This window comes from Microcaecilia unicolor, chromosome 4, assembly GCF_901765095.1.
Source record: "Microcaecilia unicolor chromosome 4, aMicUni1.1, whole genome shotgun sequence".
Lineage (NCBI taxonomy): Eukaryota > Metazoa > Chordata > Amphibia > Gymnophiona > Siphonopidae > Microcaecilia > Microcaecilia unicolor.
The window spans coordinates 346,190,365-346,213,732 of NC_044034.1; the positions used below are offsets into that span (position 1 = coordinate 346,190,365).

At 43.7% G+C, this 23,368-nt stretch overlaps 1 protein-coding gene across 2 annotated transcripts in view; it reads left to right on the top strand.

Annotated features, from left to right (window-relative positions):
• The window catches only part of DOP1B (DOP1 leucine zipper like protein B), a 224,042-nt gene that overhangs the window by 58,180 nt on the left and 142,494 nt on the right, over positions 1-23,368 (top strand). For both annotated transcript variants that reach the window (XM_030202211.1, XM_030202212.1), the window contains exons 10-16: positions 1,018-1,138; positions 5,720-5,839; positions 11,306-11,411; positions 15,231-15,422; positions 15,726-16,407; positions 20,365-20,633; positions 23,035-23,187. In XM_030202211.1, the coding sequence (XP_030058071.1) occupies positions 1,018-1,138; positions 5,720-5,839; positions 11,306-11,411; positions 15,231-15,422; positions 15,726-16,407; positions 20,365-20,633; positions 23,035-23,187 (1,643 nt within the window). The remainder of the gene's footprint in view (positions 1-1,017; positions 1,139-5,719; positions 5,840-11,305; positions 11,412-15,230; positions 15,423-15,725; positions 16,408-20,364; positions 20,634-23,034; positions 23,188-23,368) is intronic.

The following is a 23,368-nucleotide window of genomic DNA, read 5'->3' on the forward strand; positions in this document are numbered from 1 at the left end:
ATTCTAGACCAGTGCAATTATTGACCCTGAATCCAGCCACTAGTTGTCACCCTTAAGAAGGTCTGACTCCTTCCCATCCCATGGTTGTAAATGCTGCCTTCACGACATCCTCAGCAGACCCAGGGAGTGGAAGCCGTGACATGGGATTAAACTGCAGACCTTCCACAACTAAATTTAAGCAAACCCAATGTCCCAATGACTTAAAAAATACTTTTAAAGCATTATGAGCAGATTCACAAGAGCCAGAAATACTCTTGGCTTGCCTTGCCTCCTCACTGGTGTGTATTTACTTTAAATTTTTACTTAAACTTTATTGTTCAAATGTTTATCTTGTTGTTGTTCAGCTCTTTTATAACAAAATAGCACTAATTAGCTACTTAGCTTATCATTGTGAAGTTGTGGGGCTGCCAACTGAGTTGTTTGACTTATAATGAATCTGCTTATAATGCTTTAAAAGTATTGCAAGTCATTGGGATGATGGGTTTGCTTAAATTTGCTTGTGCTTGGTTACCCCTGTCCTTTACAAGAGGAAAACATGCCAGTTAATTAGGTCTTCCACAACTAGCCATTTGAGCCTCCAAGCCAGTTATTTTTAAACTTCTGCTTTCCCAATAAACATAAATAGGGGTTTACTTAGTCCAACTTTCAGCTTCTAGCTTATTCTGTTAATTTATTTTATACTTCAGTTTATGCAGGGTGTGTATTACATACCCCAGGCAAACCTTCAGCTTTGGACCCCTCCTCAGAAAAACTTTCAGACCCAAAGTACCACCCTTAAATTTGTATAATTAGACTTAACAGCGAGAATCACCCCCACTGCTACCTCCCTCAGAGCTGCTGTATACAGAAACATACTGAAATGTTTCTTATTGCAATAAATACATTTGGAGATCTTAGGGGAGACGTTATCAACATGGGCTACTATTAAGACATGAGGTTAACTAGAGTTAACAGTAAAACAACGTCATGCTACCAAACTGGTCTTTTTTTACTGTCTTAAATCTGTTTTCATTGCAGGGCCACCGGTTGTTGGCGATGTGTTCCTTGAAGTGATCAGAGCCTTTTACGCATACTGCAAGGATGTGCTCGGTTCTGACCTCACACTTAGCTATGGTCCAAATAGCAATGCTCTTACAAGGTATGATATAGTCATGTTCAACTTCAAAGAGAGTTCTTTTTTGTCTTGGTTGGTAAATGGATTTTCAGTTGATGGCTCTGAAAGGAAATTCTTTTTGTTCCTCTGAAAAGTAGATTGATTGATTGCTTCACTGGTTCTGCTTTCATAACTCTGTGTTTCTAGAGGGAATTCATACCTCTCTCTCATTTTTCTGAATTTTGTTCTTATAAGCTTTCCAGTGCTAATATGTTGGGGATACCAGTCAAGTAACATAGTAGATGACGGCAGAAAAAGACCTGCATGGTCCATACAGTCTGCCCAACAAGATAAACTCATATGTGTATACCTTACCTTGATTTGTACCTGCCTTTTTCAGGGCACAGACCGTACAAGTCTGCCCAGCAGTATTTCCCGCCTCCCAACCGCCAACCTCCCATCACTGGCTCTGGCACAGACCGTATAAGTCTGCCCTCCACTATCCTCGCCTCCCAACCGCCAACCTCTCTTCCCCCACCTGCTCCACCACCCAATTTTGACTAAGCTTCTGAGGATCCATTCCTACTGCACAGGATTCCTTTATGCATATCCCACGCATGTTTGAATTCCGTTACCGTTTTCATCTCCACCACCTCCCGCGGGAGGGCATTCCAAGCATCCACCACCCTCTCCTTGAAAAAATACTTCCTGACATCTTTTTTGAGTCTGCCCCCTTCAATCTCATTTCATGTCCTCTCATTCTACCGCCTTCCCATCTCCGGAAAAGATTTGTTTGCGGATTAATACCTTTCAAGTATTTGAACGTCTGTATCATATCACCCCTGTTCCTCCTTTCCTCCAGGGTATACATGTTCAGGTCAGCAAGTCTGTCTTCATACGTCTTGGAACGCAAATCCCATACCATTCTCGTAGCTTTTCTTTGCACCGCTTCCATTTTTTTTAACATCCTTCGCAAGGTACGGCCTCCAAAACGGAACACAATACTCCAGGTGGGGCCTGACCAACAACTTGTACAGGGGCATCAACACTTCCTTTCTTCATACAGACTGAAGCAGACTTCTAATACAAAAATTCAGTAGCTACCTAGGGGACAGCCACCCTACCACAGAAAGTCTTCCCTGTGTGTTGCCCTGGTTTGGGAGTTTTAAAAAAAGAAAAAAAATCAGGCAAAAGAAGAGAGCTAGTGATACTACATACTCAGTCCTCTTCAGGCAGAGGAGTCTTAACACTGGTCCCCGAATACCACAATTTTTCCACTGAGAGAAGAGAGGAACAGCTGGGTGGGGCAAGGGAGAATTAAAACTAAAGCTACTTCAAAATCTGTAAGTGGACAAAGCTGTGGGGCTGGATGTGATATATCACAGGATATTGAGGGAGCGCAGAGAAATCCTGGCAGGATCTCTTAAGGATTTATTTAATAGATCTTTAGAGACAGAGGTTCCGCGGGATTGGAGATGAGTGGATGTGGTCCTTCACAAAAGCAGGGACAGGGAAGAAGTGGGAATCTATAGGCCGGTAAGCCTCATATCAGGGGTAGGAAAGATAATGGAGTTGCTGCTGAAGGAAAAGAGAGTAAACTTTCTAGAATCCAACGGGTTGCAGGATCCAAGTGAACATTGCTTTACCAAAGGAAAATCCTGCCAAATGAATCTGATTGATTTTGTTTTACTGGGTGACAAAAGCCCTGGATAAGGGACATGCACTAGATGTAATCTACATGGATTCCAGCAATCTTTTGATATGGTTTCTCAGAGAAAACTCGTGAATAGGCTGAGAGGGCTGAACTTAGGATCCAAAGTGGTGAACTGGATTGGAAACTGGTTGACTGACAGCTGTCAGGGTGGTGGTAGATGGTATTTGCTCAGAGAAAGGAAGGTGAGTAGCGGAGTGCCTCAGGGGTTGATACTGGGGCTGATTCTGTTTAATATATTTGTGAGAGACATTGCTGAAGGATTAGAAGGAAAAGTTTGCCTTTTTCCGTTAGGTAGGTTCACACTATTCCAGAACCTGTAGAATAGTTTATTTATTTATTTTATTTTAGTTACATTTGTACCCCGCGCTTTCCCACTCATGGCAGGCTCAATGTGGCTTACATATATAGGTACTTATTGTGTCCATCGACCAGCAGGTGGAGGTAGAGAACTGAACTAAGACATAGCTTTCTTGGCATCCAGTTCAGCTGCTCAGTATTTTCTATTTCCAGCAGGTAGACGGACACACTCCTCAGCTTCTGGTTCAGAGTGGTTTTGCTCCTGGGCCAGTTGGTCAACTGGTCCCCAGTTGAGCTTTGAGGGTGGCTTGAGTCTGCAGTGTCGCATCTGGAAGTCTTCAGATCCTAGTCTCTGATGCCCTGCAAATTTATTTCTTCCCTCCCTTCACTACTCCCCTGTTTACTGTGAAACTCTCATTTTCCACCACAACAACCTTAAAAAAGAAAGAGGTTTGTTGGAGAGCGTGGGACAGAATATCATTTCTGAGTCTTTCTAATCTGTGGTAAGACCTGTAGAGACTGTGAACTCAGGGGGGTGGGGGCAGCTGGCAGTGGTATGTCCAACCAAAGTTTGACTCTGAACTTCTTGGAGGGCTGCAAGTTCTACTTGGTGCAGGGGAGAGATCTTGACTCACCGCTTGGGACACATTGTACTGCGCTGGTGACAGTCTGGGTGAATGGCCACTCCTGTAGAAGCAGTTAAGCAGTGTTATCGCTGTGGGACCCGCTGGCATCGGGGCATTGTAGTGCATGCAAGTGGGAAATCCCAAAGAACACAGAGGAAACGGTCGGTGGCAGCACCGAGTGTGCTGGGGTCTTCGAGTCTCCAGCAGGGTCGATGAGCAGTTTGATGCAGGAGAGCGTGAGAAAGGGCACTATTAGTCGGATCCAACTAGCAGTGAGGAGCAGCCTCTGTCTGATCATGCATGGAGCGCAGCCACCATTTTACAGCCTCAGGGCCCAACAGAGCATTCAGCTGCATCGGGATCTTTGTTTTCTCTGGAGCTTATATAACTCTTACACCAAGATTATTGACTGAAGCAGGGACATTCAGAGTTGCTCAATGGTGCTTCAGTTTCTTGCCCCGCTGCCCCTCCACCTCCTAAGATCTCCAGGAGTGGGCAGATGAGGCTATCTCTGTTTCTCCCGCATTATCTGACGTAGCCTCGGTCTATTCAGAGGAGCTGTGTGCTCAGTTTTGGAGGCCACATCTTGCTAAGGACATAAAAAGACTTGACGCAGTTTAGCGCAAAGCAACGAAAATGGTATGGGGTTTGCGCTACAAGATATATGAGAGACTTGATGACCTGAAGATATACACCCTGGAGGAAAGGAGAGATAGGGGTGTTATGATACAGACATTCAAATATTTGAATGGTATTAATATGTAAACAAACCTTTTCCAGAGGAGGAAAGGTGATGGAACTAGAGGACGTAAATTTAGATTGCAGGGGGGGCCGAATCAGGAATAATATCAGGAAGTACTTTTTTACAGAGAGGGTGGTAGATGCCTGGAATGCCCTCCCAAGGGTAGTGGAGATGTAAACAGTAACAAAATTCATAAATGCGTGGGATAAACACAAAGGAATCCTATCAGACTGACCGTTCACTTGTCTATTAGATTGTAAGCTCTTTGAGCAGGGACTGTCCCTCTATGTTAAATTGTACAGCGCTGCGTAACCCTAGTAGCGCTTTAGAAATGTTAAATAGTAGTAGTAGTATGGAGGACATGGAACCAAACAAGCTTAGAGATGATTAGATGGCAACCAGCAGTAATTGAGAAGCAAAGCCAGTGCTTTAATATTCCCTTATCTCTTTTATTTGTCCTGTTTGTCTCTCCTAATTAGATTGTAAGCTCTGTCGAGCAGGGACTGTCTCTTCATGTTCAGGTGTACAGCGCTGCGTACATCTAGTAGCGCTATAGAAATGATGATTAGTAGTAGTAATGCTGGACAAACTTCTACAGTCTGTGCCCTGATCATAGTTGGACAGATTCAGTTTCAATAGTTGGAGAACAAGGCCAGTGTTGGGCAGACTTGTATGGTCTATGCCCTAACTGTGGATGACCAGATGGCCAGAGATTTGGATGGGTTGGAGTGGGCTTTGATGACAACTTCAGCAGTTGGAGAATAAGGCTAGTGCTGGTCAGACTTCTGTGGTCTATGACCTAAAAATGGTAAGGACATATCAAGATCAGGTATGCGTATGTAGTTTCACATTGTACCTTATGCTATGAGTTTATCTTGTTGGGCAGACTGAATGGACTGTAGCAGTGGCGTACCAAAGTGGGGGATGGTGGGGGCGGTCCGCCCCGGGTGCACGCCACTGGGGGGGGTGCTGCGCGCCGGTCAGCGTCGTTCGTTTCCATGCTCCAGAGGGAATATGGAAACGAACGATGCTGACCAGCGTGCACCCGGGGGGGGGGGGTTCTTTTGCCGGGGGGGCAGGGCGCATTGGCAATCCGCCCCGGGTGTCAGCCCCTCTAGGAACGCCACTGGACTGTAGAGGTCTATCTGCTCTCATCTACTAATATTACAGTGTAAAATGCAGCTTCCTAGATTGTAAGACAATTTGTGAACTTTCACTTAAAATGTCTTTTCTGCTCCTTTTTATAGCACTATCAAAGAAAACAAAAATGCCTCTGAGATTGTTAAGACGGTAAATCTGTTAATCACATCTTTGAGTGTGGACTTCCTCTGGGATTACATGACCAGGTGCTTTGTGGACTGCTTTAGGTGAGTGAAGGGTGCAGGTGCACAGAAACCATAATTAAAGGCTTTCAAGGTGATCTTCCAAATTTATATTTTCCTTTATTCACATAAGAGAAACTGTGCTTTTACTATGCGATCTAATTAAAATGAAAAGTGAGCAGGAATTGTATTTTCTTTGAAATATGTTTCCTTTTGATTTGCTAGATGGGATAGCTCTAGTACATGGTACCAACAGATTATCAATTGCTGACTTTACAAACTCTGACCCTTTTCTACATCCCCTGTCCCCACCCACAAATAAACACATTGGCGCACCTGATGCCTCTTCTCAACATACACAACCTGAACTCCCTGAACTCCACCTTTTTAAAAAGCATAATTAGGGCTTCTGATCCTTAGTGTTTATTGCTTGGAATTTTAGGCGTTTATTTTGAGGCAATTGATTTGTATTCCCAGGAACAGAAAAATAGGGCTTTATTGCTGTATTCATGTTGCAAAACATTTTTTTGTGGCTTTTTAAGTGGGTTTCCATTCGGTGGCCCAAAACACAATTTTCCAGCACTAGTGCCTTCTCCAGCCCCAGGTTCAGTCTCCTCTTCTCCCATCAGTGGTACCCAGCATCCAGCCCCTGTGACAGCCTCCAGCCTCCATTTTCCACCTCCACCATCTGCCAGCATAGCCACCGTCTCCTAATGCCACCATTTGTTCCCTTATCCCAGCTGCAAACCCCTGTGTTGGCCTCCAAACCACATCCCTCACCTGATTATAGTGCCAGAATCTCTTGTAAAGTGACATGAGCTTGTTTCTTCACTTCCACTGCTCAGCCTGCCTCTGAAACTCTGGTCTATATCTTGCCAAAAGTACGTGTCTTCACAGGGCTGGTGGCCAGAATCTGAGCGAACAGTGGAAGCAGAGAAGCAAGCTCCTGTTGCCCCGTAGGTGAATGCAGCATTTGGATCTGCTCAAGTATCATCCAGCAGCGATGGCTGCTGCCTGCAGACGGCCTTTCCTGGGGCATTCCAATGACATTTTTGGAGGGTTTTCTGGTTAAAATTCCTTAGCAGGAATGTTGTTTATTGAGAGTTTTGGATTATAACTGAAAATCAGAAGCCTTAAAGCAGAAGATGTGATTATTTGTTTATTATTTCTTACATGTATAGACAATAACTTAACTCATCTGTGTTATTTTTAGAAACTCATTGCTTCTTTTGAAGCACTTGTGTGTTCACTCGTTGGAAGTGTCCTTAAAGTGCACACACGCAGGCACACATCTGTGCTGTGTAATGTGTATGGTGCCTGTTTGTGAGAGTCTTACAGTGACGACAGATCTCACAGACACAGGATAGAGGAAATTTCCTATACCAGTTTTTGTTTCTTTAGCATGTGATGATCATTCTATGTAATCATGGTTATTGTATTTTGAGTCGGGGTAGATTGGCAAGCTTCTTTATTCTCTTGGGTCTGTAGATGAACAGAATGTCTTCCAGTTTTGAAGTCTGGGCATATAAAAGTTTTAACAGTCTATACCCAAAAGGACATTTTGACTTAGTAGCGATCTGTTGCACCTTGCCATGGGAGTAACATGGAGTTGTGAAGGTTTATTGTATATGGTAGAAGAAAATGCAAGCTGGTCTGGAGAAACCGGGAAGGCTGAAGGAACAACCGGAGGTATCACTATGGCTGCATTTTCTTCCACCTCACGGTTTGACTGCCTCTCTGATTGTGGACCCCTATGTACGGTAGAATATTGCATTCACCATTTTCCCTGAAGTAGTTGCTCAGAATTTGAGGCTTGCTACAGTACATTGGTCTTGCAGTTGTGAAGGATGTACTATATACGGTAGAAGAAAATGCAAGCTGGTTTGCACTGGTGCAGTATCCAAATATCCCAGGGTCTTAGGGCTTTCTGGCAGGGCCAGTGCGCAGTTTGATGCAGGAGAGCTTGGGAACGGGCACTGTTTTGTTGGGGCCGACTGACAGTGAGAGCAACCTCTGTCTGATCGTGCGCGACAGAGCATTCAGCTGCATCGGAATCTTTGTTTTCTCTGGAATTTGCATTGCTCTTATGCCAGGCTTATTTACTGAAGCAGGGACAGTCAGTTGCTGCAGGGTGCTTTAGTTTGCCGTCCCAATGCCCTTTCGGCTCCTAAGAGGTGTCGTTTAGACCTCCAGGAGCGGGCAGATGAGGCTGTCTGTGCTTCCCCCTACTGATCTGATGTGGTGGAGGAACAACCAGAGGTACCACTATGGCTGCATTTTCTTCCACCTCACGGTTTGACTTTCTCTCTGATTGTGGACCCCTATATATGGTAGAATATTGCATTCACCATTTTCCCCGAAGTAGTTGTTCGGGATTTCAGGCTTGCTATAGTACACTGGTCTTTGGATTGTTAAAATGCAGACTAATTGTGATTTCATGATTTAATTTAAAAAGAAAAAACGAAGAGAACTGCAAGCATTTACTCAATCATTTTCTCATGAAGAAGGTTTTTGGAGAGCCACAAATGACTCATAAGCTAGTTAGATTGGCTCCTACCTGGATAACTCCCACTGACCAGTCTTATCGGGATATTTGGTGGCATTTACCTGGATAGTGCTACTGAAAGTCCAGGCAGTGCTAGGGTTTGGCGGACCTGATGTAAACTCATTGAATATCGGTGGTACCAAGGAGGGAAAGGGAAATAGTACTTGATATACCGCCTTTCTGTGGTTTTTGCAACTACATTCAAAGCGGTTTACATAGTAGATACAGGCACTTATTTGTATGTGGGACAATGGAGGATTAAGTGACTTGCCCAGAGTCACAAGGAGCTGCAGTGGGAAACGACCCAGTTCCCCAGGATCAAAGTCCGCTGCACTAACCACTAGGCATGAGGTCAAAGCCATTTCCCCTGCGCAGCTGCCATATTGTGTGACCCCAGACATTCTCAGACGCTGTTGAAAACAATAGCAAACTTGTGAGGTTTATGACTGCCTATGTGTGTGTTTTTAAAACAAATTTAACAGCTTTTATATTTATTTGAAAGCTTACCATATGTAATCTGAGGTGGGTTGTTTTTTTTTTTAAACCTTGGGGAGGGATCCTGGGGCATGAGCCGCAGTCCCACCGCAGGTGTGGGCGGTCTGGAGTTGGCAGACTTGTTTTTGGAGCCATGAGAAGCTCGATTTATGTAGGGGGCAGGTTTAAGAAAGGCCCTGGCTCTGTCTGAGCTTCAAGGCTGATTTGTGGAGACTTCTGCGGCTCGAAAAACAAGTTTCCTTCTCCGGAGCACCTGTGGCAGGACCACAGCTGACCCCCCCCCCCCCCCCCCCCCAACCCACCCAAGGTTTTAAAAACAAAAACCCTTGAGTTACCTATGGCAAGCTTTCAAATAAATAAAAAAGCTGTCAAAGTAAAAAAAAAAAAAAAAAACACACACACACACATAGGCAGTCATAAACCTCACAAGTTTGCTATTGTTTTCAATAACGTCTTCGAATGTTTGGGGGTCACACAGTATGGCAGCAAGTTCGTCCCACTGGCTTCAGTACGCAGAATGGGCCAGATAGACTCATGTCACAGTTTGGAGAGGGTACAAAGTACAAAACAAGGTACTACTACTACTTAACATTTCTAAAGTGCTACTAGGGTTACGCAGCGCTGTACAATTTAACATAGAAGGATAGTCCCTGCTCAAAGAGCTTACAATCTAAAGGACACGTGAACAGTCAGTCTGATAGAGGCAGTCAAATTGGGGCAGTCTGGATTTCCTGAAAGAGTTAGGTGCCGAACGCAGCATTGAAGAGGTGGGCTTTAAGCAAAGACTTGAAGATGGGCAGGGAGGGGGCTTGGCGTAAGGGCTCGGGAAGGTTGTTCCAAGCATAGGGTGAGGCGAGGCAGAATGAGCGGAGCCTGGAGTTGGCGGTGGTGGTGGAGAAGGGTAATGAGAGGAGGGATTTGTCCTGTGAACGGAGGTTTCGGGCGGGAACGTAAGGGAAGATGAGGGTAGAGAGGTAGTGAGGGGCAGCAGACTGAGTGCATTTGTAGGTAAGAAGGAGAAGCTTGAATTGAATGCGGTATCTGATTGGAAGCCAGTAAAGTGACCTGAGGAGAGGGGTGATATGAGTATATCGGTTCTGGCGGAATATAAGACTTGCAGCAGAGTTCTGAACAGATTGAAGGGGGGATAGGTGGCTAAGTGGGAGGCTGGTGAGGAGTAAGTTGCAGTAGTCAAGACGAGAGGTAATGAGAGCGTGGACGAGAGTTCGGGTGGTGTGTTCAGAGAGGAAAGGGCGAAGTTTGCTGATGTTAAAGAGGAAGAAGCGACAGGTCTTGGCTATCTGCTGGATATGCGCAGAGAAGGAGAGGGAGGGACCTTGTACTTTGTACCCTCTCTGCACTGTGACATTGACATTTATGAGGGATGGCCTTCAAAAACTGGGACAATGTACTCAGTTACTCTCCAGATAGGTTCTTGCCATCTCCTGTCATAAAACCTCCTTGGGTGGCACCCAGTTGGCTACCCGGTTGACACATGATAGCCCAGCTATTTGTGTACTGCTGTTGAATATTGCAGTACCCAGATTCCAGCAGCTACACAAGACCTGGATATTTCATATTGGTAGTTTGATATGGTCCAGCACTAAGTATCCTGGTGTAGATCAGCCTGTGCTGGCTAGTGTTTAAAAAAAAAAAAAAACATTCTGACTACTGCAGGCATACTATAGAGTGGGAAAAGTTTTTTTTTTTTTTTTGGGGGGGGGGGGGGCTGAGACAAATATTTTTCTGGCTAAAGACAAATGAGAAAATCTACTGGACTGCAAGAGTTCACATACAGAATAAGTGGCAGCACCTTGCTAGTTCCTAACTCTGTTGACAGACTGGGGTGTTCAATAAAAAAACTGCCATAGTGTGAAACATCTAAGAAGTATCAAGCCTATATAAGCCATGGAGGCCTATTTTTCACTTGGATACTTTTTTCAGTTCAGGTGCAGCTTAAGGATTAGAAATTTTTTTATTTTTTTTATTTTTTTAGGTATGTATTTTCTACCCTGTACTAACTACAGTGATAGCTTTGTCGTTTTTCTTTTGTAACACATTGTTTGTTGTTTTATGTATAGTACATTCCCTGGGGCAACATTAACGACCTGTACCATGATTCATGGAGAGGGGATAGATTTAGATTTTATCATTTATAACCCGCCCTTATCCAGGGCAGGGAACAAAAAAGAACATACATTAAAAAAAATACACAATAAATACCACAAAATTACACACATAGCTATAACATACCCATATGACCCCAATGCTTTTGTTTCTTGACAGGGTCACTGACATTGGCAGTCATTTAATTGAAGCAGTGTTCTTCTTTTAGTTGGCACAGACCCGGTTTTTCTGCTTTTTTCACAGTTTAATATAGAGTAGACTTGGTATCATTTAACTGTCAAAAACAACCTGGTGAAAGAAAAACATGTATCTTTTTTTTTTTTTTTCCCATCCTGAAACTCCAGGAAGTACAAAGACTCGAAGCCTCTGGTAGTGACCCATGTGAGCACACCCCCTACAGTGTCGGAACTCTGCACTCTGCTGGTGTTCCTTCTGGATGTCATCCCTTTGGTAAGCAGCTAGTTATATTTCAAAGCACCTCATAGCTTTAGTTTATAGTTAGCCTACAAACTCAAGAACCTTCCGATCAAAACTTTTTTATGTAACTGTGCAGATAGGTAAAAAAAATTTGCTCACACTTTCCTCTGTGCAGATTTGCCTAAGTATGCAAAAAAAACAGAAGTTTTTGCATACTTAAGAGTATGAAAGACTGTTCATATGCACTTCCATTTCCACATACCCCTGCTTAAATGATCAAATATACGCACATATGCAGGCCCTTCCTCGGTTCCACTCTTAGGAACATCTCCTCAAACAATGAGTAAGCTTAAGTAATTACAGGCTGTACACATATTGGTATTATCAGGTGTGTTAGGTGTCTTTTCTCAGAATAGCAGGTTTGTGACAGGTCATTTCTCCGAGTCACACACTGCTAAAATTTTCTTCCTTATAAGCTTCACTGTTCTTCGTTTTATGTCTGACTGTTGGAATTAGTATTATTTTTTTATTTTACATGGGTATTTCTTTAGCCCTCGAGTCTTATAGTTAAGTGAATTATTAATTGTTCTTAGGTTCTTATCCTAGATTTTGTTTATGTTGTGTGTAAATAGTTACTGATTATGTGTAACCCACACAGAACTGTGGATGAAGTGGGATATAAGTCTGTAAATAAATAAATAAATGGCTCGCCTCTACCCATTAGTTCCAGAGGAGAAAGATAAATTGCAGCTTCACAAGATGGACTCCCTGGTGACAGCAGTGACTAAGAAGACCACCTTGCCGGTGGAAGGGGGCATTGCCATAGAGGATCTACAGGAGAGGAAGCTAGAAGGCTTGCTGATACAAGCCTTTGAAGTGGCCTCTTTGGCCCTTCAAGCGACAGTGTGCAGCTCATTTGTGGCAAGAGCATGCCTGAAGTGGCATCGGCAGTCAACAGCACAAGACGGGTGCCATAATGCCCAATTAGAAGTGGAGTTGGTCAGCGCATCTCAAAAAAGATATAGTAGAATTAGAAAAGGTACAGAGAAGGGTGACGAAAATGATAAAGGGGATGGGGACGACTTCCCTATGAGGAAAGGCTAAAGCAGCTAGGGCTTTTCAGCTTGGAGAAATATGATATAGAGGTTTATAAAATAATGAGTGAAGTGGAACGGGTAGACGTGAATCGCTTGTTTACTCTTTCCAAAAATACTAAGACTAGGGGGCACACAATGAAGCTACAAAGTAGTAAATTTAAAACAAATCGGAGAAAATATTTCTTCACTCAACTTGTAATTAAACTCTGGAATTTGTTGCCAGAGAATGTGGTAAAAGCAGTTAGCTTTGCAGGGTTTAAATAAGGTTTGGATATCTTCCTAAAAGAAAAGTCCACAAGCCATTATTAAGATGGACTTGGGGAAAATCCACTGTTTATTTCTAGGATAAGCAGCATAAAATATATTGTACTGTTTTGGGATCTTGCCAGGTACTTGTGACCTGGATTGGGTAATGTCGGAAACAGGATTTGGTCTGAGGTATATCAGTTAGTACATAACTTATAGTTTAGGTAACAGTAAATTCAATCCTGATTCTAGAAAGGCGGGGTTTACAGCAAGCTAGACCTTGATGACTTTTCCATTCATGATTGAAGCCTGTTTGTAATTTTTTTTGTTTCTTGTTTGCTTGTTTGTTTTTGTTTTGTGATGGTAATGCACTGGTGTAACACAGACATGTATATAGGGCATAAAACAGCCTTGTTAGCCTTCAGCAATCCATGTTACTTTACATTAAGCTGTAAGCTCACTCACTAAGGGGATAATTTTCAAAGGTATATATTTACATCAAATGGGGTTTTTTTTTTAAAATAAAATTGCTTGGCATATGCATTGGTAAAAATGTGTGTACTGAGTTTGGACGGTCATGCATACTTTTGGATTTTCAAAATTAGTGCTTTAAATGTGTGAGAATTCTTTACGTGTGAAATAGGTGCAACTGTGGATATTTTTGAAGTTGCCGTTTTCAAAGAAAATTTGCACATGAAAGCTGGTGTAATTGTGGCACATATTGACTTCACAAGTTTGGTAGGCTTAAAGTTACCATATGTTTCCCCGGATATGTCCTCTTTTTGAGGGCACCGTTGGGAGTCCAGGCGAGTTTCCCACTTTTCATTATTTGTCCAGGTTTCCCAGTTCGGTCACAGGACCTGCACAGTAGCAGCAGCACAGTTCCAGCCCCAGCTGCAGGCAGCTCTCTGTCCTCACCTGCCCGCCCTCAGCTTCCCGACAGCCCTTCTTCCCTTCCTGCCGCCCTGCGTTTACAACTTATAGGAGAGGTATAGAAAACAGGTGTGAGGATGTTATAATGCCGTTGTATCGTTCCATGGTGCGACCGCACCGTGAGTATTGTGTCCAGTTCTGGTCGCCGCATCTCAAGAAAGATATAGTGGAATTGGAAAAGGTGCAGCGAAGGGCGACGAAAATGATAGCGGGGATGGGACGACTTCCCTATGAAGAAAAGACTCAGGAGGCTAGGGCTTTTCAGTTTGGAGAAGAGATGGCTGAGGGGAGACATGATAGAGGTATATAAAATAATGAGTGGAGTGGAACAGGTGGATGTGAAGCGCCTTCTCCGCCCCTTCTGCCTCGCATCACCTTATGCCTGGAACAGACTTCCTGAGCCCATACGCCATGCGCCCTCCCTGCCCATTTTCAAGTCCTTACTCAAGGCCCATCTCTTCTCCCTTGCTTTTGGTGCCTAACCACCTTCCCATTCCTGATACCTACACTGACTACATAGTTTTTACCTTTAGATTGTAAGCTCTCTTGAGCAGGGACTGTCCTTCCCCATATTTAAACTTGTACAGCGCTGCGTAACCCTGGCAGCGCTATAGAAATGCTAAGTAGTAGTAGTAGAAGCGTCTGTTCAAGCTTTCCAAAAATACTAGGACTATGGGGCATGCGATGAAACTACAGTGTAGTACATTTAAAACAAATAGGAGAGAACTTTTCTTCACCCAACGCGCAATTAAATCTGGAATTCGTTGCCGGAGAACGTGGTGAAGGCGGTTAGCTTGGCAGAATTTTTAAAGGGTTTGAACGGTTTCCTAAAGGACAAGTCCATAGACCACTACTAAATGGACTTGGGGAAAAATCCACAATTTCGGGAATAACATGTATAGAATGTTTGTACGTTTGGGAAGCTGCCAGGTGCCCATGACCTGGATTGGCCGCTGTCGGGGACAGGATGCTGGGCTTGATGGGCCTTTGGTCTTTTCCCAGTATGGCATTACTTATGCACTTATATTTTACCTCAAGTCGCGGCGGCAGTGAAAGCAGCAGGCTCGCCTCCAGCCTTCCCTTCCCTCTGTGTCCCGCCCTCCTCTGATGTAATTTCCTTTTTCTGTGAAGGCGGGACACTGAGAGGGAAGGGGAAGGCTGGAGGCGAGCCTGCTGCTTTCACTGCCGCTGCGACTTAAGGTAAAACAAAAGCTGTAAACGCAGGGCAGCAGGAAGGAAAGGAGGGCTGTTGTGGGAGAAGAGGGTGGGCAGGTGGGGTCTGGGGTTGGAACTGGAACTCGGGGGCTGAAAATGAGGACAGGTGGGGGTTGGGGCGAGTCAGTGGACGTGGATGGGAGGGGAGAGCAGAGGAGCATCGCTGGACATGGAGGGGAGGGCAGAGGTGTGACGGGGTGGGGTTGGAGTTTGGGGCAGGGCAGGGGTGTGACAGGGGCGGGCCATGTGTCCTCTTTTTTTTTTTCTTAGGGCAAATATGGTAACCCTAGTTAGGCTATTACAAAACTACTCTTCCTATAAGAGCACTGAATAACCCTGTTCTATCTTTCTTTTTTTCCAGGAGCTGTATTCTGAAGTGCAGACCCAGTACCTTCCTCAGATGCTAAGCTGTATGACTCAGTCCCTCCTGGAGAACCTGGAAGCCCTGAGCTTGCCGGAGCTCACTCATGCACTGAAGACCTGCTTCAAAGTGCTGAGCAAAGTGCAAATGCCACCAGCGTACCTGGACATGGATACAGGAAGTGGAAGCGGGGTACGTACCTTCCTGACTGTAACTGGTGATTTTTATCTTTCTTAAATCACTGGCATGCAGGTGTTTGGTGTTCTAATTAGGGTCGTAAATATCCAATTGTTTTCCATGATATTTGTTGTGAGAGTAGGAGGGGGAAGAAAATAATTGAAAACTTAGAATTGTAGTCTAATGATCATTTCCTATTTCTTTTCTCCGTGCTATCTAGCGAAGGGTGGCCTGCTTCATTAATAAATTGCGTATATTGCATTTTCCCTTCCCCTTATAAATGCTCAAATAACACTGGACACATTCCTTCTATTTCAGAGCCCAACTAAAAGTAAAACTGAAGATGTCATTACTGAGGTAGAGCTTGAAGAGCAAGGAGAGGATCCCATTTTCCCTCCTCTGAAGTCTGAAGACAGTGGAATAGGCCTGAGTGCCTCATCACCAGAGCTCTCCCAGCACCTGGGCATGCCTCGAGCAATTCCAGAAAAGGGCAACGTGTGGACCAGTGCTGGCAGTATGCAGAAGACCCTGCACTGCATCCACGAACTGATTGCCAGCTTAGCCAGCAAGCACATTTTTAGGATTCAACAGGACGACGGAAGCAGTTCACTCAGGAATTTGGGCAGAGAGAAGAGGCCAGAGAACGGACGTGGCCTTGCCGCCGACAGCAGCAATAAAAGAAAAAGGAGCTCCTGGGAGGCCAGACAGATCACCATGCCACAGTTCAAACAGATGCTGTCAGGCCTGTTCACGGGCGCGCCCTTCCTAATCCCAAAAAACCTGGATTCTGTCAATCTTTCTGCCCATGAGACCGAGAAACAGAGGATGGGAGAAGACTGGGATATTGATCGAGCTGTGTTAGATATGGGAGAGATGACTGAGGACTGCAGAGAGGCCTTCACAGCTGCTTGTCACCTTCTTTTGGATTGTACTACCTTCCCGGTCTACCTGTCTGAAGAAGAAACAGAACAGCTGTATTCATCTCTCTTTGAAATGCCTGGTAAGAAAATAGTCTCACATTGTGCTGGCATTTATCTTGTGAGAATTAGCATAAAATAGAACACTTAAGTATTGCTCTTTTTCTGAAAGGAAGTTGTATCCTTTCTGAGCTGGACCTCATTTGAAAAGTGAATTTATTGAATCAAGGCAGGATAAATGTAATTATGTTCTATGTGTATTTTCCAAATACTCAGTGAATACAGTTTCTCTGTCTTCTATTTGCCATAGAGATGCAGGGAAATGCTTATCTTCTGCAGTATGCAACTAGAGGCCAACCGAATTTTGCTTTCGACTATGGCTACAGAGGAAATTGGAGGGTCATGGGATAGGAGGAAATGTCCTATTGTGGATTAAAAACTGGTTGAAGGATAGGAAACAGAGAGTGGGGTTAAATGGGCAGTATTCACAATGGAGAAGGGTAGTTAGTGGGGTTCCTCAGGGGTCCGTGCTAGGACCGCTGCTTTTTAATATATTTATAAATGATTTAGAGATTGGAGTAACTAGCGAGGTAATTAAATTTGCTGATGACACAAAGTTATTCAAAGTCGTTAAATCGCGACAGGATTGTGAAAAATTACAAGAGGACCTTACGAGACTGGGAGACTGGGCGGCTAAATGGCAGATGATGTTTAATGTGAGCAAGTGCAAGGTGATGCATGTGGGAAAAAAGAACCCGAATTATAGCTACGTCATGCAAGGTTCCACGTTAGGAGTTACGGACCAAGAAAGGGATCTGGGTGTCGTCGTCGATAATACGCTGAAACCTTCTGCTCAGTGTGCTGCTGCGGCTAAGAAAGCGAATAGAATGTTGGGTATTATTAGGAAAGGTATGGAAAACAGGTGTGAGGATGTTATAATGCCGTTGTATCGCTCCATGGTGCGACCGCACCTTGAGTATTGTGTTCAATTCTGGTCGCCGCATCTCAAGAAAGATATAGTAGAACTGGAGAAGGTGCAGCGAAGGGCGACTAAAATGATAGCGGGGATGGGACGACTTCCCTATGAAGAAAGACTAAGGAGGCTAGGGCTATACAGCTTAGAGAAGAGATGGCTGAGGGGAGACATGATAGAGGTATATAAAATAATGAGTGGAGTGGAACAGGTGGATGTGAAGCGTCTGTTCACGCTTTCCAAAAATACTAGGACTAGGGGGCATGCGATGAAACTACAGTGTAGTAAATTTAAAACAAATCGGAGAAAATTTTTCTTCACCCAACGTGTAATTAAACTCTGGAATTCGTTGCCGGAGAAAGTGGTGAAGGCGGTTAGCTTAGCAGAGTTTAAAAAGGGGTTGGACGGATTCCTAAAGGACAAGTCCATAAACCGCTACTAAACGGACTTGGAAAAATCCAAATTTCCAGGAATAACATGTATAGAATGTTTGTACGTTTGGGAAGCTTGCCAGGTGCCCTTGGCCTGGATTGGCCGCTGTCGTGGACAGGATGCTGGGCTCGATGGACCCTTGGTCTTTTCCCAGTATGGCATTACTTATGTACTTATGTTTGGTCATTCTTTGGTTTTGGCCAAAAATGGCAGTGTATTTTTGCCTAAAACCCAAATTCCCCAAGCACAGCCAGAGTGCAGGCCGGGACGGCCACCATGATAACAAACCCGTCTTCCCTCCCACCATCCAAAGGCCCTCCTCGGACTTGCCTTTACCTACCTTGGTGGTCTGGTGGCCGTTTTCAGACAGGAGGATCCCCATTCGTTCCTGCCCATGCCGGTTCCTCGGTCAAGATGGCTGCAGGAACTGGCGAGGGTTGACGCGACTGGGGATCCAGCTAGCTCTAAAATGTCTCCAGCATCCTTTTATCTATAGTTGTTGAATTGATTGTTTCAGACTGGTTGACATTTGAATGTTTCAAATCAATTTTCAGCAGACATTTTTGAATTCATGTGCATTAACACTGAAAGAAACACATTGGATAACATGGTGAAGAAAATTGAAACCGAACATTACATGATCTTTCAGGTTATCTTCATTGCAGAGAAAATGTCCTTATGTACAATGCACTTGCAACTGTATCACTCGGTGATTAAAAGCGGGGCTTAATTTCTGGGGGAATGACCTGGAACTACTACTTAACATTTCTAAAGCGCTACTAGGGTTACGCAGCGCTGTACAATTTAACATGGAAGGACAGTCCCTGCTCAAGGAGCTTACAATCTAAAAGACAGGTGTACAATCTAAAGCTTACAATCTAAAAGACAGGTGTACAATCTAAAGACAATCTAAACAATCTAAAGACAAGTGTACAGTCAAAAGACAAGTGTAGAGTCCGTCTGATAGGGCATACTATATATCACGAAAGGCTAGGTGCCGAAAGCAGCATTGAAAAGGTGAGTTTTAAGCAGAGATTTGAAGATGGGTAGGGAGGGGGCTTGGCGTAGGGGTTGAGGAAGATTGTTCCAAGCATAGGGTGAGGCAAGGCAGAATGAGCGGAGCCTGGAGTTGGCAGTGGTGGAGAAGGGAACTGAGAGGAGGGATTTGTCCTGTGAGCGGAGGTTACGGGCGGGAACATAGGGGGAGATGAGGGTAGAGAGGTAATCCTCCTACTTCTTTTCAGATTCCAGATTAAGTGTGGTGTTCTGCTCTAGGTTCTCCCTTCCAGGCAGCCTTTAGGGAAGAGGAGGAGTGGGGTTGAGCCTGAAAGAAAGCACATAAGTCAAGCTGCTCCCTAATCCAAGCCCCGTTCTCCTGTTGCACCTGCCCCCCTCTCCCCCACCCACACATTCTACTTTGTTCTTTTTTTACATATTAAGCCCTGATTGAAAACCACAAAAATCTCACTTGTTTGAGGCTTTTCAAGTTGAGAACTTACATAGAAACAGAGAAAAATGAAGGCAGATAAAGATCACGTGGCCTATCCAGTCTGCCCATCCATGCCATCTACTCTCCCTTTCACTGCCTTACAAATCCTGTGCACTTGTCCCGAGCTTTCTTGAATTCAGATAGTCTTCCACTCCACGGAGGCCATTCCATGAATTCACCACTCTTTCTGTGATGAAGTATTTCCTTATATCCCTTTTCAACTTCATCCTATGCCCCCTCATTCCAGAGCTTTGACATTTATATTACAAGAAGGGAGTTTTCATACTGTCTGCATTCTTGCAAAGTCCAAGTGATTTTTCAGCAGATATTGAATCTGTTTTGAAAGTGCAGGCATGTATGTACTTTCACTTTGAAAATCATCTAAAGGGAAAGTGTCTGTAAACACGTGTATCTTTTTTTGACGAAAATAAATCCATAATTGCAGAAATATACAAGTATACCAGTTGTAGTAATCCATGTCTCCAAGAGCACCTCCACTGGATGCACATTGTGAAACAGTTTTGAATATTTTTATCCATAGGTGCCAGATCTGAGTACAGCAGGTGTTTGAGTCCCCCAATATTGAGCAAATTCCTTCACTGTCCAGGAAGGAGTAATCTGTGGTGTTTGGCTCCCCCAGTCCTGAAAAGTTTTCACCTATATTTTTACCCATAAGGAAAGTAATCCCTCTATCCAGATAGATGGGTTTGGAAATTTGCCCTGCATGAATAGGATTTTGTTTCCCTGCTGGTCCGTAAATTGAGATTTAGAGAAACTCCCTGTGAAGACCTGATTGGCTAGTGCTGCAGGGATTTATTACCCCATGTGTTTTGCAGCTGCACAGGCATGCAAGCATTTAAAAACGAGATCTCTGCACATACTTTTGAGGGTCCTGCTTCCCCCCCACCCTGATGGCATCCCCTTTCCCAGTGAGGAAATATACACATGGTGTGAACAGTGTGCATACTGGAGTAAGGAGGAGGAATTTTCAGAAGAGTGTTTACCGATAAAAAAAGTTCATTTTCCCCGCAAAAATCCTTCTGAAAACTACGCTTTAAATAAATAAAGCTATTCTTACATCTTAAACATGTACAAATGAATTTGACTGTGTACTGCTTTCTTTTCTTCTTCGATTCATCTGTTGAGGTGGTGGTGATGCCAGCTTTCCCCTCTGGTTTAAATCCCTCATGATCTGCTGCTGTGTGAGCAACTGCTACATTCAAAATGTGTCCATCTCCACCCTGCTGGAAGTCATCAATCACTCTCAGTCCCTGGCACTCGTGATGGAAGACCGAATCAAGCGGTACAAAACCTCTGGCAATAATCCCTTCTTTGGGAAGCTGCAGATGGTCACCGTTCCTCCCATTGCACCAGGTGTTCTGAAGCTTCTGGCGGACAAAACGGACTTCTATCAGGTGCCCAAATTCTATATCTTTCCACTTTACATTATGGAGCTTTATACTGACAGTATCACATGTACTATTGCAGTTTTAGCTGACAGTCATCTGAAACCACCAGCAAATTATAGATTAAAGTTGCCCACATTTGGTGCTGAACCGATGCTTGCTGTGTCTATCTTTAATCAGCACCTTTCACTTTATGTGATTAATTTTATACAGTTTAGACTAAAAGCATTAGGACCACAATGGCCCACAAAGAGCACAGGAGACAAAACAGCAGGCCGCCAGGTGGTAATGATGACAGTCCAGAGGATTGGCAGATTGGTATATTATAATCCAAATATAAAACCCGACATGGCCAAGTTTCTGCAGAGTCTGCATCAGGGATTTAAAACTATAAAATACAATAATATAAAATTTAAAGATGTTGCAAATAAAATTATAAAAGACTACAATGACACATATCAAGGGGTGTCTGCTAGTGAACTCTAGACCAACTACAAAAATGCTCATTTTCAAAGCACTTAGACTTACAAAGTTCCATAGGTTACTGTGGGACTTTGTAAGTCTTTGAAAATACACCTAATAGTAAGTTATGATCAATGGTCCAATGGCTTGTTTTAATATTATTATAGCTCGCAGATCAGGGTCCACTGCAAGCTAAGTCATTGTTCACTGCTGTTTAACAATTCTATTTTACTTATTTTATGTATTTTACATTGTATTGTATGATTGCTTTGACTTGTTCTTTATATTAGTAACCCAGATAAAGACTATTGTTAAAAATAAATAAATAAATAAGGAAATCAGTGCTTTAAAAGATATGTCTGCTAATAAATATTATAATCATAAATAGATCCAAAAGGAATTATCAGCTCTTCTTAAAAAGTAGATACACAAAGCTGCTTTTCAACATACTAGCTGATTGCTCTCTCTTGTTTTTTTGTAGTCACAGTGGACATTGAATCCATACACAGCAGTCTAGCTACTGGTTCTGTTTATCTGTGTGAAAATTGAACTATACTAGAGCTGCACTGAAACACGGCCATGTCTTTAGATTTTAATTTGTTTGGATTAAAATATATCACTCTTGGAAAGCATTAGGACCAGATAGGGGTGTCAACTATCATAAAACACTCTGCACACCAGGACACCTTGTGGTTTGTGTAGGTTGTCTTACCTTTATTCTGTTTTGACACTGCCAGTAAATGGGCTGGGTCTAGTGGGATGGGGTCCTGGAAAATGAACAGCTGACCTCATAAGAAACCCACTACGTCTCTTGGAAGAACTGCAATAGCACTACATGAGGGATGTGAGTGTGCTGTTTCCCAGAGCCTACAGTTGGGGAGCAGTTACAATACAGTAAGTTTTGGGTATCTGACACACAAGATTGAGTTGTAGACAGCCTTTGGGGAGCTGCTGGTGGAGGAGGGATGCAGCTGGGTGGTACATACCCATGAATTCAATCAGACAATTTCAACCTCCTAAAAACCTGAGATGGGAGGTAAATAGACTGTCCAGTGTGTCTGTTCCATGACGTGTTTATAATATTTCAGAGATCTACTTTTTGCATGGGCTGTAGTTAGAATAGTGGCTAGTGCTCACGTCAGTACACACGTTATGTATGGACCCTGCTAGATCTGGAGGGAGTGTGACAAGGGGCTACTGACGCTGCGGATAGGCTTCTTGTGCTGTGACAGTACCAGTTATTTGTGGTCCAGGTTTAGGCTTATTAAAAATTTGATACACTGCCGTAGAGAAATTCTTTTAGAGCAGTTTACATAGCATAAAAACATAAAAGTGAAAATTTAAAAATAAGGAGAGAAGGAAAGCAAGAGGAACTCCATTTGTAAATAGTCAAGCAAAGAGGTGAGACAATTAGTAGTAGTAGGGCAGACAGCCCGACGTCCAGCGACCGAGATTCCCTATTGACAAAGGATATTAAAAGGAAGTTAGATCTAAACCAGGGGTCCTTTAGTCTCCTAGAGCCTGCCGTGATGCAGAGCTTGTGTTCATGCTTCTTCAGCAGTTCCTACCATAATGTGAAGTACAAGATGTGCTTCACGTCTCAGAGTGGAAGATAAATATATCTTATTCTTATAAGGTCTGACTTCCCATTGCAGTGAGGTGGATTTGGCATTGCCAAGCTGATTTAGTTTACCTGGAAGGTGTTCTTCATAATACAGGCTTCTTTTGTTCTAGGCTTGGCAATAGGAAAACGTTTCTTCTTAACTAAAAAAAAAAAACAGCAAGCCTTTATCTTTGCCTTGAGTGATTAAAAACAGTGCCAGCCGAGTCAAAGAAAATAGCTTTTAAATTAAAAAAACAAACAAAAAGACAATACTTCTTTTAAACGACATGCAGGCAATCTGTAGAGTGGAGAAGGAGAGACTTGTATTCCTTTCTTCTTCCTCAGAGGGTAGCTCACGTGCTTTGGAATCAGTTAAATAAGGACACCCGGGAACACCATATCGCCTGCGTGGAGCTCTTCTACAGACTGCACTGCTTGGCACCATCTCCTAATATCTGTGAAGAGATTATCTGCCAGGCGCTGCTGGAAAATGATAAGGTAACGTGTCCTGTCTGTGTTACATGTCCATCAGCACGGCTGCGCGAACACTTCTGTGCAAAGTGAAAAAGTTACAGCCAGGTGCGTCCTGTAACTGTTGAAAACTGTGGGGTATTTGGTAGGTGTCTCCAGCAGGCAGCAAGGAAGAAAGCCTCATGTTCAGGCATAGCAGCCAGAGTGA